This window comes from Toxorhynchites rutilus, chromosome 3, assembly GCF_029784135.1.
Source record: "Toxorhynchites rutilus septentrionalis strain SRP chromosome 3, ASM2978413v1, whole genome shotgun sequence".
Lineage (NCBI taxonomy): Eukaryota > Metazoa > Arthropoda > Insecta > Diptera > Culicidae > Toxorhynchites > Toxorhynchites rutilus.
The window spans coordinates 73,735,510-73,754,348 of NC_073746.1; the positions used below are offsets into that span (position 1 = coordinate 73,735,510).

Sequence of the window (18,839 nt, forward strand, 5' to 3'; positions counted from 1 at the left end):
TAGGCGCTTTTCAGGGCCATTAAACCTTCCAAAAAAGAGTTTAGGAAATACAGTTCAATGCTTTCTAAAACAATATCCAAAATAATAATAAAACACAAATTGATTTTTTCATAATTTGTTTGCCAGGATATGATGAGTATGTGAATTTGGCAGTTGAAATTAGATTGCTAGCAGTTGCTAGATTGAAAGTACAGTAATTTACACTTATCTCGACATTTAGCTAATTGGACGGACCTACAGGTGCGACATATTTAGTTGGACATTTTTGTAAACATAGAGTTCGGGGTCCAAATTATGACCCCACATTGAAAGTCGACACTGTACCACTGTCATCGCAAATGTTCAATTACAGGTTAAAATTACCTCCAATCCGATACTGAGTGGTGGTAATGCGACGTGCCATTGAATGTAATTTACTGTAAAATATGTCACAAGCTGGATGGGAAGAAATTTTCCAACTGTGAAAGCTGTGGCGTGTGGCAAATGCAATCGCTAAACAGCAAGGTTTAGCCGAACAAGATGGGGATATCGAGTGATAACAAAACAATAAACTCTTTAGATTGAAGATAATTTTGTGATCCTGAAAAGGACCCTTTTTAGCCTGCATGTGAATCCAACGAGCGAACAAATCGTAATGAATGTATTTTTTTGTCATCGCTCCCTTAACGCTCATTCGTTCGTCTCGTTGGACTCGCCCCTCTGGCTGAGTCTGCCGATTTGTCTCTATCCTGTGAGTGTGTACCGCTAGAGTATAAAACACGCGGACCCCAAAAAAATATCTTATTTTCTTTCAAACCGTAAACCCGTGTGGTTGTACGGCATCGGCATCGTGGACGTAACAAAGGAGGACAAGTTAAGGGAAAGGCAAAGTCTCACTCGAACCGTACAGGTCTTCAGTTCCCTGTTGGTCGCATTCACTGATTGCTCCGCAAGGGTAACTAGGCCGAACGGATTGGTGCCGGAGCACCAGTATACCTAACAGCGATTATAGAGTTTCGGCCGTCGGAGTGCTCGAGTTGACTTGCAAAGCTGCTCACGACAATCAGAAAACCCGCATCAAGAACAGAGCAGCTTCGGTTCGGCGCTCATCAAGGCAACAATTAGTTTCAGTGAGTGGCAAAGTGTTTCTCCGGCACGTCGCATCAAATGTAATTTACTGAACAACATGTCACAAGCTGGATGGGAAGAAATTTTCCAACTGTGAAAGCTGTGGCGAGTGGCAAACGCAATAGCTAAACAGGAAGGTTTAACCGAACAAGATGGGAATATCGAGTGATAACAAAAACACAACACCAAAGGTTCTTTTCAGAACCATCAACATATTCATGAAGAGTAAACAGTAAACTAACCCTTTTTTAAGGTAGATAGTTAGGTATTCACGTAGGAGAAGAAAATAAAACAATATATTTAAAATATATATTTAACAAAAGCTGTCCCCTTTGTATAGTCCTACGTCACTCCGGTTATGTCCCCAACATTACCCACCCGTCTTTTTTTCTTGTAGAATCGTTTGAATCATTTGATGATTTATTCTTGTCCTCTCAGAACAATACATACTCGAGATAAGCGCAGTTATCATCCTTAGTGGAGAAAGATTTGCTGCTGGTAAGCGAAACCAAGTCACATACAAAATTCCAGAACGACATTTACTTTCCTGGTGACTAAATAAACGAAAACTTTTCCTGTTAATCTCAACCACCTCGAAAAGAGTAGCACTTTATCATGATCAAGATAAGCGCAAATGCAATCCTAGTTGAAGGGAGTTTTGCAACTGGCACGCGAACCCAAATAAATTTATAACTTATTATAACTTATTGTAAAACTTGGTATTCCCAAATAATTTTTTGGTGCACAACCTTAACACCTGCTTTACCATAGCGTAAGCTCAATGCATTGATACAATGTTAAAGGCATCAACGAAGCCTTTATGATGACGGAAAAAAAAGTCAACTGCTTGGAAAAAGGCTGAATATTTGCCTCAGCAGAGATTTACTAATACCCTAGCGCAAATATTTCCCTCCCGATATCTCCCCTCCAGTCTTCCATGTTTCACAAAAAACACTGCGTCCGGAATAAACATGTCCACGCTGCTGTTCACAGTTTTGTTCACATAATTTTTTCGTACCTATGTTAGAAAATGTGACATGTTTGTATTCGTGGTATGTTTGGACATACGATGTTTAATCCCAATGTTTCACATGATGTTCGAACATGGTGTACAGTTTCTCTTGCATTTTCACCCCAAGCACCGGCAGTGCGTAGAGTAGAAGAAGCGAATCGGACACCACACCACCACCACTCAACGCGTGGTGTGTTGGTATGTTGACATGGAAAAAATGCTTTCCTTTCATGACAATGGGTGCTTCATCAAAAATATTGGGCAAATCAAATAAACCTCTTTTTCTGTTCTGAACAAAATAAACATCGATGGATATGAGAGTTTTTCACATTTGATATCATTATTTAGTGCACGCATCAATTTATATATTGAATTCATGTAACATTCGCTATTATTAGTTATTTGAACAAGTACTACAATTGAATTATTCAGCAGTGACATGTTAGGCGTGACGCTAACCACTCGACCACGGGAGCAACAATTTTGGCTGAATCTTTGAATACAAATGGCCAATACTGCTTGTTCGCGACGATCGCGACCCGTGCTATAAAACGAGTGGAGGAGAGGAGAAGAAAGGATGATACAATCGCATGCACACATAGCATATGTAGTGCAGTGTAAGTGTAGCTTTTAGTTTTTTCCTTCATTCAGTTCGTGATAACATCGAGACATTAATGGTGTGTTTTAGCCGCTGAAATTTCTCTGCTGGTTCTGCTGTGTGCCGCTGAAGGTTGCATCTAAGACTAATTTTTGGGTATTTATTTTTTTGGTAAGCATTTGTACGACGTCGCCCGCTATGCAGTCGGCTCCCCAGACTTTAATTGCCAAAATGCACGCAAAAAAATAGAAAGCTTCTTTCTATTCAGAGAGTGTTTTCTTTGAACGAAACCAAGGATTATTTAATCAGACTTGCAAAATGTGCATGAACGATCTATAAACTCTTACTTAGTCACGGCAATGCATACACACACTCTTTACAGATACACGGGCCGAAGGTTGTGCAGTCCCCTGATGATTCAATAAGAGCCAAAGGTTGTACCGCTCATGACAACTCTACACGAGCTGATGATTGCGCCGGCTAGTGACCATTCTATCCTTGATTCCTCGAGTCGAGAAAGACGCACCACGCTAGATATGGGGTACAGACTAGGGGGGCGTTGCTGATTAACGGTCAGCTGCATCCCAATAGGAAGTATCCCATGTCGGGCACACGTACAGCGCACTGAAGACTGCAACATCCCAATTATGAGAACACTTGTAATACTCACCTCGAGCCAACCGCGAGTAATCGGTTACATATTACTAACATAGTTGTAAGCAAACATTGTCAAAATATTGAACTCCCGGCCCCGTTAGGCTGACGCCATTTGAGCCTTAATAAAAATATATATTTTGGTGCATGAACTCATAGCCTCTTAGTTCGTGCAATTTTTGAAATGCGAACTAAATTTCAAGTTCGTTTCTGTGAAAAAGTATTCTACGAAGAAATGTTTTGGGATGAATAATTTCTTTCCGTGTATGAAAAGAAACGGAACGAAAGCAATGAATACTGCGACATCGGGTGATATGTTTGTACATGATGTTCTTGAATTATAAACATCGTGTTTGTTTTCAAATGTTTATGTTTGTGTATCATTGTTCGTGTTTGGGATAGACATTCAACACTAGCGAAAATTATGTTCGAATTCAAACAAGAACATGGAATTTTCACATCGCGTGGACATGTGTAAGTGTGTTTCCCTCCTTGTCAACACGTTCGGATCGACATGTTCACCCGCAACAGCGCAATACGTTAAAACGCACCCACGTACACTCACAAAAACATATCCATATATCGATGGTTTGATGCAATTAAATATGCACACAGTTATCTCCATTTTGCGCTCTTCTCAACAGAAGCCCTTTTTGTTAATATTGCCGGTCTAGATCAGCTTAGCTGTCATCCTTTGTGGAGAGAGTTTTGCTACCGTCATGCGAAACCAAATCACAGACAAAATTCCAAAACATTTATTTTCTTGGTGAGCTGACGATAGCCTGGCTTGATGATTCCCCACACAATTGTGTAGCTCAGAACCTTAATGCAATGGCGTCAGTTTGATGCAATTATTGCAATGCTAGAGACATCAGCGAGTCAGTAATTCGGTCGCGTCCGAAACTAAGACATGTGAGACTTTGAACTTCTTTAGTTCATTCGTCTCTAACCTTCAAAAAGGCCCTTGGAAAACTTTACTTTTTCCTCGCATTACTCCTCCACTCCTCACCGTCCAGCTCGCCCAGCAACGATGTTGTTCAGTCGGTGTCTTCACGAAGAATGAAAGTTTGCTTCAGTGAGATCCACTGTTTATACTCAAGACAAGTAGTCCCCTTCGTTCTTCTTCTTTTCCTTTGTTCACGGAGACTTTAAGTCATACGCTTTCCCCTTCGTTGCTCGTCCATAAGTTGCTCGTTATTGACAGCTCTGTTCGGGAAAGCACACAAATGGACAGATCAAATGTATGGGAAAATGGAAACACTTAAAGTTTTCATGAATTTTAACCATTTATACACCATGGGATTGTGTGATTCCGATTCATTTGGTATGTAAATCGCCAAAATCCGTTCGCGGCAAAAATAGTTATTAACGTTAACTTTATTTCATAAAAACGTGACCTGTTTTATGATTTGGCACCCTTAATGAAAGACGTAGTTCTACGTCAAATCTAACGCATACTTACTGATTCGATCATGTAGTAAAAATGTATACAAACTCTGCTTGCACTGTCTATGCTATCGCATCTCGTAGCTATGGGGCGGCAAACTTGAACACTCTCAAATCACGAGTCACTTTCACCTGACGATGGTCCGTAAAAGATCAACTTGGCACCACACACACACACACACACACACACACACGCACGCACGCCACACCCGCACCGAACGGATGCATAGCACACGGCGGCAAACGATAATCCAAGATGCTAATTCAATAGAGAGCCTCTCGAAAGGCTATCGGGCGAGCGCACCTGATGCTATTCAATTATCCAAAACAATGGTTGATGACCGCGCCGAAGGTATCAATTTCAGCCCGCAGACGGGGCCGAAAGTTGAGCCAATCTCGCGTGGTAATGACTTGGCATTATTGATTAAGCGTAGGAAATAAACAGCAATTTTCCACCATTCACTTGCGAGAAATTCGGGAGTCTGCTGATGAGGCACTACCCAATCCCCCTCCCCGCCGTAGTCGCCGAAATGCGGCGAATAGATTGCCGCTTTTTGGGCCCGGGTAATTACGGGTCATAGGAAAATTTGTTTGAATCGAATCCGAGTTACGAGCGGATCGGTCATACGTAATGAGACGCAAGTGGAGCACTTTTTGTTTGCTGTTGTTGCTGATGCTGGCTTGGGTCGTCTCTGGGGCGGAATGGACCGGTGTACCAACCCACTTGATTCGGTGAAAGAAAACGGCTCTATCATTTGGGTTATTTTGTAAGAGCTAATTGGCGCTTTGGTTGTAACATTTTTGTGGACTGAACTTTTCAAGATGTGAGATCCGATTATGTAGTTCTATCCCGCGATTGACGACCTAGAATGTTAATTGCTTCGAAAAGTTCAAGCTTGCGGGTTGCGCTGGAATCGGATTCGAACACGATGCGATGCCACTTTGTATTCGTTGACGTTGACGGTTGTTTGTTGCAAGTATTTATTTGCTGTAGTTTGATTTATTCGATAATGTTGTTACGATATTGTTTCCACAATCTGATTGCGAGCGTAATAGTTTTTCTCGTCAATCATGAATTTGACCATGGTCTACAGTCCTTATTCCGAGATTGTATCGATAAGAATTTGATGTGTTGTTGAGACACAATTTTGCTGAAATTATAATTGGCATATCTTTTTTGTGTCGGATGTTGCCTGCAAGCAACAAACTTATCTTCGCCCGAAAAATCAAAAGGAAAGGTATCTGATAACATCTTTTTCAAGATACCAATAACGAACCTCGGGAGAAATCATAGGCTCAGTGGCCTTTTCGACCCCGATATCCGGCCGGGTCGTAAATCGTACTTATCATAAATTCAGCTAGTTTATGGGCGACGCAGCACGGGAGCTGTTTATTTTTTATGAATTTATAGTAATAATATGTAAAAAAAAAAAAAGAAAACCATCACCTTCACACATTGCCGAATGTTTTCCTGCGACTAACATTTGATCTTTTTTTTATGGATATTAGCATTATTCTGGCCGAAGGGGCCGAAATCAAAACACAATATATAACGTTATCAGCAGGAGGTGTCTGGGTAAGACATCAACCTTTCCGACAATTAAGACGTGTTATACAATCGTTTAAAAAGCGCCCCCAAAATGATGATTCACTATGCCTCGTGTTTTTGATTAATTTTGTAAACAACGGAGCGCGATAAATGTTCGTAGGTGTGAATATTTACATCCATTAACATCGCGTTTGAAATTGTTATCGATAACTTAATTGCTTTAATGGAGGGCAATATGTCAGATTTGCATAGTTTTATTTTCAGTAACTTTCGACTGTCAATTTGGATTAGTTCAGCCTGATTCTATTTTTATACCACTTTCCGAGACCCACAAAAGATGAGCCACACATACGCTGTCCACTTATCGGTCACCGAATATCTTCCTCACGCAGCTTCTGAGGAACCACCTTATTTTCCAGCCTACCGAGATGATGCCAATCGATGTTTCGGGAAGCCATAAACGGACACCGACCGAAGAACCTGTTGCTGTGTGCGGTGGTCTCCAGCAGTGCCCCGAGCTGCCCGAAAAGTGTGTCTAAGCAATGATCTTATCGAAGAAATGGTCGTTGCCAATGCCCGACGCAAAGGTTTCGGGGGCCATTTACGACGGGGCGAAAAAGGGTGAAAATTAATTTCCTCACATGCACGATCGTGTGGTGTTATTAATATTCATCAAAGCCTCGAAACTGATGACGATATCTTCGACGGCGTCGTCCGAATGGGGGAGAGAAACACTGGCCGTAATTTAGGTGAATGGTTTACGATATTCGTAGAACTGATAAGCGGTCACTTGACTCTTCTCCTCGGCTGTATCGGCAATTAATTCAAAAAGGCTCATCCCCGATTTCGGACGAACTGATTTCACGCAATCAAATCGCGTCTTCATTTCGGACCATTTGTATCAGTCCGCAAAGGGTGAAGCTGTGGGGTCGGTCGCGCAGCGATAAATGACCGTTGTGGAAAGAGTGAAAAAAAAAATCTTTAATGGCCAATCATTAGGCCATTCAGACGATCGAGTTGCACCGCGCGTTCAGAAGTGCGACACGTCGGTCGAGATCGAGGTTATTCCGGGTGAGGGGTGATGATCATTCATAACTGTTTGTTTGATTGCTATTAGGCGTGATGTTCGGAGTGTTTCGTCAGTGACGTGTGTAACACAAATTGTTTTGTAAAATTTTCTCCTTATCCGTTTGATGATATCTCAATTACTAAGATAAGCAGTGAAGCTTTTTTATAAATTTCACTACAATGATTCACAAATGAAAAATATCATTAAATAAAAATCGTTCATTTTGATTTGTTGTGCAAGTTAGATAGGTGTTCAAAAGCCCACCAAACCGTTGCTTTATATCCGCACCAGGCATGCTTGAGCGCTTGTTGATATACATTAGGATGAGTCTTAGATCGAGGCACACTTATCGTGTGCATATTAAGAATCTTCTTTAATTTGATTCTTGAATAATGCTTAGACAAAAGAATATATTTTGATTTTTTTAATCATTCTCAAAAAAGAGAACTAATAATACGATTGAAGTAGTTTTTTTTAGTTTTTTGCAAATGTACTAAATTCAGGAGCTGGTTTTTTTTATATAATATGAGTCCAAAATCTCTGAAAATTTCGTATTGATACTTTCAGCAGTTTTTCTTTTCCGATCGATCTAAGCTTTGAGAAAATTGCTCAGGATGAAATCAGGATAGCCTATATTGGGTTGTGCGGAAAGTTATTCCGATTTTGGAGAAAACAAAAGCATCGTCTCCATAGACAGCCACACTTTATTAAATATTTATTCTCCCAGAACATGTTTGCTTTCTCGTCGAAAACTGTTCAAGATATTTTTTATACTGTCGATAGACTTGGAGTTCTTTCCTTTGACAGCATTTTTCAGGGATCTGAACCTCTAATAATCTGAAGGTTAGTTTAGGTGGTGGGATATCACCTTCCAGCCAGGCTCCAATATAATTTGTCGTGTTGTTAAGCAGCCATGATGCTTGGCGTTTCCCTGATAATACACGATGCTCATCACATTGATTATTTGTGGAAGTACGTCCTGGATTTGATTTGTCATGTTGCGAGCAGTACTTGTCGGAATTTATCGGGTGGCTGCTTGGTAGAGGCTTATGATATAGAATTCATTTCCAATCCCATCAGACACAGAGTATGTCTTCTTTGGGTGAAGATCTTCTTTGAGGTTAGCTAATGGTAATTCATTTTTTATACCCCAAGGTTTGTAAATGTTTCATTTTCACCACCCGTTACGAACTGGATCAAAACGGAATTTTCGTGCATTTACGAAGCGAGTCGCAGATGGAAATGCAATCCATTAACCCATTAAAGACCAAGCGGTAAAAAGTATTTTTTGACGAAAGTTATTGGTTTGATTTTGTTGATTGCCGTTCGAGAAACCCCAACGTTTTGTTCTTCCTTCCATTGTTTCCTTTTGTAGTCTATTTCGAACTTCGTTTTATTATTTTTATTACTTTGTTTCATGCTTGAGCAAATTCCAAATTTGTCACTGATGTTTGTACTTTCCAAACATTTTCATTACTAAATTTTATTAGTATTGAGATTTGTGACACTATAGACGAAACTCGACTGACCATTGGCTGCAATATCTCAATATAATATAAATATTTTCACAAACTCAAATCTATAGTGCTATAAAATCAAATGTAAAAGTGCTTTGTTTATATTTTCATAAAACAATTTTTTTTTTCAAATTACACTGAAAAAAATATCATTTTTCTCAAAAATGTACAGCTTTCACCAACAAGTCACAATCTCCTTACAATTACAATTTCCGACAAGTCACTAACATCGGAAGATGGGCACTTTTACTTGGGAAAAGTTTTTCTAACAACAATTTTTTCCATGTTTTTCTTTGAAAAAATAACAACTAATTCTAACTATGATTAAAGTCAAAATAGTGATGAACTTTTGTCGAAGACTTCAACTTTCTATCTTTTATAGTTTCGAGAATACATGACATTTTTGTATGGAGACTACTGAAAAAATAATGTTTTATTCGTAACATTTTGTGTGTAAATTTTCGCTTTTGACATGTTTCCAAATAGAAAAAAAGTTTGCAGAACATGTGAATCGTGATAACTTATACATAAAAATGATACGAGTTAAACATGCCCATCTTCTGATGTATGGGTGACTTGTTGGAAATTGAAACTGTTCTGTATATTTTTTTTTCAGAAAAATTAATTTTTCAATATTTTTTCAAAGCGCAGCTCTTCCTATAATTTTTTTTGTCGAGTGTACTGTTATCTGTCTTATCTTGACATATGAGTTCGTGTGAGTGATTTTTACGGTCGTGAACACTACAATAGTAATTTCCGTCAATGAAAACAGAGTCGGAATCCTGACGCTCTGCTCTGTTGAATCGCATGGATCTGTTATCTTGTATTTTAACATGTAAATTCAATACTTTATTTAAATTATAGAAATTTAGATTGAGATACGAGTATTTTAAGTGTTTCTCATTTAATAGTGAAAGCTATCATAAAAAATGACACTATTAAGGGGGGACTCTGGTCTGGAAGGTCGAAAAAATGATTTTTTGAAGTAGGGTACGGCATTCATTAAGGGTGCCATATTAGAAAAAAGGTCACGTTTTTATGAAATAAAGTCAACGGTAATAACTAACTTTGCTGGTAACGGATCTCGACGATTTGCTTACCAATCGAATCGGAAATTATCTAAGATTTGTTTGATGTGATATACATTACAATCCCCTGCTGTGTAGAGTCTTTTAATTGATGAAAATTAAAAGCATTCCCATTTTCCCATACATTTCTGTTGATGTGTGTGCTTCCCTAACTGTACTATCAGTAACAGGCAACTCATGCAGCCGCGAGAATAGATATAACGAATGGGCTAACGCAAAGAAGTACGCTGTCGCTAGCGTATAAATGTTACATATCCTTTGAGGAAAACTTTCACTTCCCGTTTGGTGGTCATCGAAGCAACGTCGTTGCCGGCGAGCGTCGAGTGGGAATGAATTGTTCTCTTATTCTGCTCATTTTGGGTCATCTTCGTTTCCCCTCTAGTTGTGGACGCGAGCGAATATTTTACTCTCTCTGTGGATCTGGCATTGCAACCAACACATCGGCAAAAATGAATCGCTGCTTGTGGAATTGTTCCTTCGAAGCCAAGAGTTAATGATTTATCCTTTTCAGGCTCACCGAAACTAATCTTATGATTTATGAAATTTTATTTGCATTTATGCAATATATCCGAAATGATATATTGCATAAATTAGACTCTCCATTAGGTTAGACTCTCCATTTAGGTTAGACTCTCCACCCCCCCTTAGAGAGGGGGGTGGAGAGTCTAACCATCATAGAAACATTTATTGCACCCTAAAACCTGCACATGCAAAATTTGGTGTCATTTGCTTGATTAATTCTCGAGTAATGCAGAAATTTATGTTTCATTTGTATGGCAGCCCCTCCTCAAAGAGAAGGGTGGAAAGTCTAACTACCATAGAAACATTTATCGCATCCTGAAACCCCAATATGCTTAATTTGATTCCATTTGCTTGACTAATTCTCGAGTAATGCATAAATTTGTGTTTCATTTGTATGGCAATAAACAATAACTAATATATTATTATTATTATTATTATTATTATTCCTTTATTAATTAGTAACTTAAGATCTACATCTTTTAATCTGTTACAATGACATCAACTGTGGCAAAAACTACAACAACCTAAAGTATATTTGAAATTTGAATAACAAACATAATTACAATACAAACCTTTTGATTTCTAATTAAAGTGCTCAAAACATCTCTTCCTAAACAAACTCTCAGATCTGATCGTTGTCAGCTCATTTGGCAAAGAATTCCAAAAAGCGATACCTCTAACGAAAAACGAGTTTCCATAGTGTGCGGTTCGATGACGAGGCAACATAAACTTTTTTGATCGTGTCCCTCTCAAAGGGTTTAGCTTGGAAAACAAATATTCAGGCGTTCCACATTTCATTAGTTTGAACAAAAACAGACCACAGCGTAATTTACTGAAATTTTCAAACGGACATTCAATTAAGTGGCTTTGTAGGTGCGAAACATGTGAATATCTGTTCAAATTGAACACATATCGTACGCAAGCATTTAGTGCAACGCGTAGTCGTTCACAAGCATTCACTGATGCTTGCATCAACCATAGGTCACATGCAATGAAATGTGGGAAAAGTAGACTCTTAAACAATTTTAATTTGGTACCCCTACTCACAAGCGATGCTTTCATTTGAAGAAATCTAAGTTTTGCATATATGTTTCCACATTGGTGAAGCACCAAACTATCCCACTTGAAATTGGATGTGGCGGTTTCAACTAGTGGGGTAGTATTCAAAAGTAGGCAAGGTTTTTGAACATTTGAATTGTTTCCATTCAATAGCATAGCATACGATTTTGCGATGTTTAATCTGAGATTATTTTTTTCTGACCAATTGTACATGTGTCTGAGATCTTCATTTATTTTCCGAGTAACATCCTCCAGTTTGCAGTCAGAACAATCGAAGTAAAGTTGAACATCATCAGCGTATATATGTATACTGCAATACTGGAGAGTGGTAGGAAGATCGTTTCTATAAAGCGTAAATAAGATAGGTCCCAAAATCGATCCTTGAGGAACTCCAGACCTAATTGGCAATAGATTCGAAAAACTATTATTATTGAAAACTTTCTGATAGCGTCCAGTCACGTAGGACTCAATCAAACGAACAGAATCTGCAGAAAACCCAAAGTTATTAAGAAGCTTTGCACATAGTACTTCGTGAGATATTGTGTCAAAAGCTTTTGAAAAATCTAGTAAAATCAGGACTACTGACTTTACCTTATCCAAAATAATACCTATATCATCAAAAACTTTTAGCATAGTGGTTTTAGTGCAAAGTTTTGAACGATATCCAGACTGAAACTTAGTGAGAAGTTCATGGTTGTGAATATAACGACAAATTTGGGATTTTAAGATACGCTCAAGTACTTTTGATAGGGCACACAGGATACTTATAGGGCGAAGGTTGTCAAGCGAGTTTCCTGATGCTTTTTTCTTGATAGGTATAACTTTCGCACATTTCCACACTGAAGGAAATCTGCTTGAGCGAATAATTGTATTGAAAAGGTAACCAATTTGGTCGAGAACTAGAGGCAAAATAATTTTGATAAATTTCAATGGTATTTCATCTAGTCCTATTGCATCTGATTTCACTTCATATATCGCATTGACAACCTCAACTTCATTAATTACATTGAAGTGAAAAAAACTCCTCAGATGTCGGGCTATCACTGAAGAATCACTGACGATGTTTGTAGAAAAATTATTCGCAAATGATTGATTGATCTCATCGGGATCAAAGCAGTTGGAAACATCAGTGGATGTTTTGATAATCCCATGATTTCGAAGCCTTTTCCAAGGCTTCTTTGGGTGGCAGCAGAGGATTTATCCTTTCATTGAAGTATTGAGCTTTTGTAGCACGAATCATGGTTGTAACTCTATTACGAAGTTGTTTAAACAAATCATGATGCTCTTCTAAACGGGTAGCTTTCCATTGCTTGAATGCCAAATCACGGTCAATCATGGCTCTACTAATCGTTACATTGAACCAGGGGTTCGTTTTTTGTTTGGGAACATATGTTTTGATAGGAACGTATTTCTCGAAGAGATATTTAATTCTTTCATTGAAAAAATCCGTCAGAGCGTCACAATCAGTTATACCATAAAAACTATCCCAATCAATAGCATTACATGCTTCTCTTAAGCCATCAACATCCATGTGATTGTAGTCGCGGAATCTAACGACTCTCACATTGTTTACTGTATTGAAGTTCAACGATGCAAATCTAATGTCGTGATTAGAAAAAAACGGGGGCTTCAATCTGGTTAAATTTAAGAACGCTAGATACACTATTTGTCAGCATTAGATCTAATTGCGAACAACCGTTTCTGTAGAAAAAAGTTGGCTCGGTTCCTACATTGTGCATATCGTAAGTCAGAAGAGCGTCTTTAAGTCTTAAGCTTCTCTGTGGATCTAGCATGTTTGTGTTAAAATCTCCGAGAAAAAAAAGATAATTGTAGTAAGGGCCGAGCTCAGTAAGGAGTGAACTTATTTCGCTAGAGCAGTCAGTTTCAGGAGGGTTATAGAATGCTCCCAGTAAAATTTTGCTGTTATCAAGCTCTAATTCCATTAGTATATATTTAGTTTTAATTATATTACTCTCAACTACTGATTTTTTTAGTTCTTTGAATTTTATTCCAGTCTTCACGTACACTAATACGCCTCCTCCCAGCCGACCAACTCTATCGTTGCAGACTGCACTGTAACCATTCAAATTTATAACATCATCATCGACAGACTTAGTTCGTAAAAATACCATCGTTAACTGGCAACGCAAATGGAACGAAGACGAATTGGGACGGTGGCTCCACTCAATTATCCCTAAGGTTAGCCTCAATCCGTGGTTCAAAAGTCTGGACTTGAGTCGGGACTTTATTCGCACCTTCTCCCGACTCATGTCCAATCACTGTTCGTTAGACGCGCTGCTTTTTCGTTTTAATCTTGCCGACAGCAATCTCTGCGGTTGTGGCCATGGTTACCACGACATCGAACACGTTGTTTGGTCGTGCGAGTTGTATCTTGTCGCCAGATCGAATTTAGAAAACTCCCTTCGGGCTGGAAGAAAGCAGTCCAATGTGCCGGTGAGAGATGTGTTGGCTCGGTTAGACCTTGATTACATGTCCCAAATATATGTTTTCCTTAAAGCTATCGATCTTCGAGTGTGATTGTTCATACATCCTTTTCCCCTCCTTTTCGTCCTTCGCGAGCTATCGGTTCCCTTCTTACTAACATTAGAATAAGTTAAATTATAAATACATATTAGATGTAAGGATAGTTTTAAGAATTGAGTGTGAAGTGTCAGTGTGAATGAGAATGTGAATGTGAATGTGAGTGCGAGTGTAAACACACATCTCCTTACATCCCATCCTTTTCCTAATGAAAATGTGTCACCCTTCTAAACTCGAGTCGACCGCGAGTAATCGGTTTCCTATTTCATTAACCATAGAATTAAGGAAACAACATGTTGATATATGCTAGTTGAAATATAGTTAAGAGTTTGGCTCCTTTAAACTTATGTAACTGAGCCTGTAAAAATAAACGGATTAATAAAAAAAAATAAATCATCGACAGACTCATTCAACCAGGACTCACTTATACATATAATGTCGACACTTGAAGTGTGCACAATTTGCTTCAATTCATCGAGTTTTACCAAACGACGAGCACACACGCTTTGGCAATTGATGGAGCACACAGACAACTTCCCCGCGACTAACGCAGATTTCATGACTATCCCTGGAATACACAGGGTCGTGGAGGTATCGTTCCTTATCGTGTCATCCATGATCGCAGTTATGAACGTACAGCATTAGAAAGATATATGTTTTGAGCAATTCATTGGCAGTAACCAAGCAAACCATTTGTCATGACAATTGTCATGCGTTAATGCGAAAACATTTGGATCTGATGATAGCGGAGTTATAGGACGTGAATTTAAACAGGCCTCTATTTGGGCTAAAACGGTGGTAAATGATTCGGCTGACAAATGGTTGTTGCCCACAATTCTGCGCATATGGTGCTTGAAGGATTTGACGCACGCTTCCCAAAGACCACCAAACGTGGGAGCGTGTGGTGGGATGAAATGGAATTCAATCTTGAGAGCAGCAGCTTCCATGTACACTGCTTACTTATGTTGTTGTGATAGAAATAATCGACGTAGATCTCGGAGTTCACGCTGAGCTGCAGTGAAATTTGTTGCGTTGTCGCAATAAATGGTGCTGGGGATTCCCCTGCGGGCGACGAATCGACGTAGTGCTGCTATGAAGGCCGCTGAACTGAGGTCAGATACGAGCTCGAGATGTGCCGCCTTGACAACTAGGTATACAAATACTGCCACGTAAGCCTTCACTGGGGCTCCTTTGCGCGTGTTTGGTTTTTAATAAATCGGACCTGCATAGTCGATTCCCACAAATTTGAATGGATGTGCTTGTGATATTCTTGAAGAGATGTAGAGTAATTTTACGTGCTTCTAGAATTTTATCTGTTTGAGGATACGACAGTATTATGTTTTCCGGCCAACGTTGATTGGTATTCGATAGCCAGATAGGTCCATTCCACCAAAGGGTATTTTCCACGATGCCATATGCTTGAACTCCTCTAGAAATTAAATCGGCAGGGTTTTCTGCGCTAGGAACGTGTCTCCATATTGCGCACGAGGTGAGTCGCTGGATTTCCGCGACCCTGTTTGCCACGAACGTCTGCCAAGTCGAAGGTGTGGCGGCTAGCCAGTGCAGGAAAATGGTTGAATCTGTCCATAAAATAATGTTGTTATGCTGACCGATGCTTTCCATCACCATTTGTAAGAGGTGTGAAAGAAGAAGAGCTGCGCAGAGTTCCAGACGAGCTATTGATTTTACTTCAAGAGGAGCGATACGAGATTTGGCCGCAATCAAATGAACCACACAAGAACCGTTTTCAGCGATGGATCGCATGTATATACAAGCTCCATATGCTCTTTCGGAGGCGTCGCTGAAACCATGCAGCTCGATGTTGTCGAAACTATTCAGCGATGAGATGAAACGAGGAATACGGAGATCCTTGAGGAAGGCAATATGCTGCTGATAATCTAGCCACATTTGCTGGACAGTAGGCGGTAAACAATAGTCCCATGGATAATCTTGCTTCCATAATGTTTGAACAATCATCTTTGCCAGTGGTCGATGCTTTGGTGGGTCGAACAGACTTGACATTGGTGACACGATAATTCTTTTGGTGTATCTACTAACTGGAGACCAAGTTGATATTTTATAACTGAGAACATCTGTATAAGGTTCCCACAACAGACCCAGCGTTTTAACTGTTTGGTCAGCGTCGAGATCGAGAAGGGTTCTTGTTTCCCTTAGTTGCTCAGGGAATATTTCGAGAACATTTTGCGAGTTAGATGAAAATTTGCGTAGCGTGAACCCTGCCGAATGCAGCATAGCGACGATTTGTGTGCATGTACTCTTCAGCGTATCAATGTTGTTGCAGCCGAATAACAAGTCATCCATATAGAAACTCGTTCGAACTACAGGAGCAGCTAAAGGATAGTTTTCAGCTTCATCTTCGGCGAGCTGCTGTAGCACCCGAGTTGCGAGAAACGGAGCACTGTTTGTTCCATATGTTACTGTTTGAAGCTGGAACATTTTCAACGGAGATTCTTTGTCATCCCGCCAATAAATCCTCTGCAGAGGCTGATCTGTGTAGTGTACCCAAATTTGGCGGTACATTTTTTCTATGTCCGCGCTTATGACATAGGCGTGCATACGAAAGCGCATGACAAGCGCAATCAGTGTATTCTGGATAGTAGGTCCCGCAAGAAGAACGTCGTTTAGTGAAACACCTGACTGAGATTTGCAGGACGCATCGAATACCGTCCGCAATTTTGTCGTAGAGCTTTCCGGGCGTAATATTGCATGGTGCGGCAAGAAATATTGAGGTGAATCATCGATTTCTTCGGGGGAAATTTCCCTCATATGCCCAAGGTTGACATATTCATGAATAAATTCACGATATAGTTGTTTCATTTCAGAATTTGAATCAAATTTCCGCTCTAGTGCTAGAAAGCGACGCCGAGCATTGAATTTGTTATCAGTCAGTTGTGGTAATAAATCGTTTCTTTTTGGAAGTTTCACAACATATTTTCCTTTAGAGTCACGCGAGAAATTATTTTTGAAATGTGTTTCACATTGCTGCTCTGATGGCGACCAAGCGTTTTCCGTTGAGCAAGATTCAATTTCCCAGAATTTTTTCACTAAATTGTCGATATTATCGAGACGACTGATATGATATGTATGATGAGGAACGGAGTCAATATTCTCTTCGCATTTCCCCGACACAACCCATCCAAATACAGTTTTTTGTAAAGTTGGGTATGCGTTTCCGACTACTATTCTACCGTATCGTAGTATTTCGGAGAAGATTTCATTGCCGAGGATAGCATCAATAGGACCTGGCATGTTAAATGTAGGATCCGCTAGTGTTGCGTGGGTGGGAAGATTCCACTGAGAACAATCGACGACACGAGATGGCATTACACTAGAGATCGACGGCAGAACGAAGAACGACATTTTCTTCCGATACGAAGCACAGGTTCGTGATGAGATGACAGTAACTACAGAATGTTCAACCTTAGTGATACTGGAACCAATTCCAGCTACATTCATCGGCGAGATGGTAGTATCGAGTTTCAGTTGACGACGTAACGATTCGCTCATAAAACTGCACTGTGAGCCACAATCCAGCAGGATACGAGCGGGAAATGGATTTCCATTTTTATCTTCGAAGATGACCAGCGCTGTCCATAGGAACACAATATCCATGTTGGTACAATATTGAGTTGCGAGTGTCTCAGGTGGGTTGTTTGTTAGTTCGTCACTGGACGCAGGGTTTGCAAAGTGCGCAGATCGAAACGAGTTGGGATCAGTTAACGATGATCTCATCGGAGGAGAAAGTGATGACGTTCGAGGATCAGGAATGGCAAGGTGGTTTGGAGATAGTTCTTGAGATGACGACGCTGATTGTTGATGCTGTTGACTGACGTAAGTCGACGACTGAGACAACGGATGTGGTCGCTCGAGAGGTGGCAAATGTAGAAGTGTGTGGTGCTTGCGATTACATTCACGACAATTTGATGACGGACACACCTTGCAACTATGGGATGCCGTTTTTAGACAGTTTAGACACAATCGAATTGACTTTGCAAATTCTAAACGTCCACGTGGAGTTAGTTTGCGAAATTGTCCGCAATTTCCGCGGAAGTGATCTTGACTACAATGCTGACACTTGCGAGAGGCGAAGAGGTTAGACTCAACTACATGATAGGTGATTGGTTTCGATTTATTCTTCGATTCAACAGGGCGGGATGTATCACGTGGCTCAATTTGCGGTGCGAGTGATTGGAGCACCCGAGCATGATTCTGCAAGAAGTTTATCATTTCAACATACGATGGCATTCCGTCGTTGACAACTCCATCTTCACGGACAGTATTTTGCGAGGAAAAGTTCTCCCATTCTCGGAGAGTTCGATTATCCAAACGAAGGCTAAGCTGGTACACAAGAATGGAACTCCAGCGATCTGCTGGTTCACCAAGCCGTTTCAACACGGATATATTTCACTCGAAACTATCAACCAGAACGAGAAGTGACTCTGAAGACTCTCGACGCATCGCAGGGGTGTCAAAAATTCCTTTGATGTGACATTTAATTAACAATTTTTTATTGTTGTACCGATTGATCAATGTCTTCCAGGCCAATGCATAGTTTTCGGAAGTAACAGTTATCGAATCGATTACTCGAGACGCATCACCTTTCAGGCAACCCTTCAGATATTGAAACTTTTGAATAGGGTTCAACTGCCCACACGA

General features: G+C 40.0%; 1 protein-coding gene across 1 annotated transcript in view; it reads right to left on the reverse strand.

Annotated features, from left to right (window-relative positions):
- Positions 1 to 18,428, reverse strand: part of LOC129773231 (uncharacterized) — a 29,687-nt gene extending 11,259 nt beyond the window's left edge. The window contains exon 1 of the mRNA XM_055776826.1: positions 15,852 to 18,428. Within this exon, the coding sequence (XP_055632801.1) occupies positions 15,852 to 18,428 (2,577 nt within the window). The remainder of the gene's footprint in view (positions 1 to 15,851) is intronic.
- Between the last annotated feature and the right edge of the window lie 411 nt (positions 18,429 to 18,839).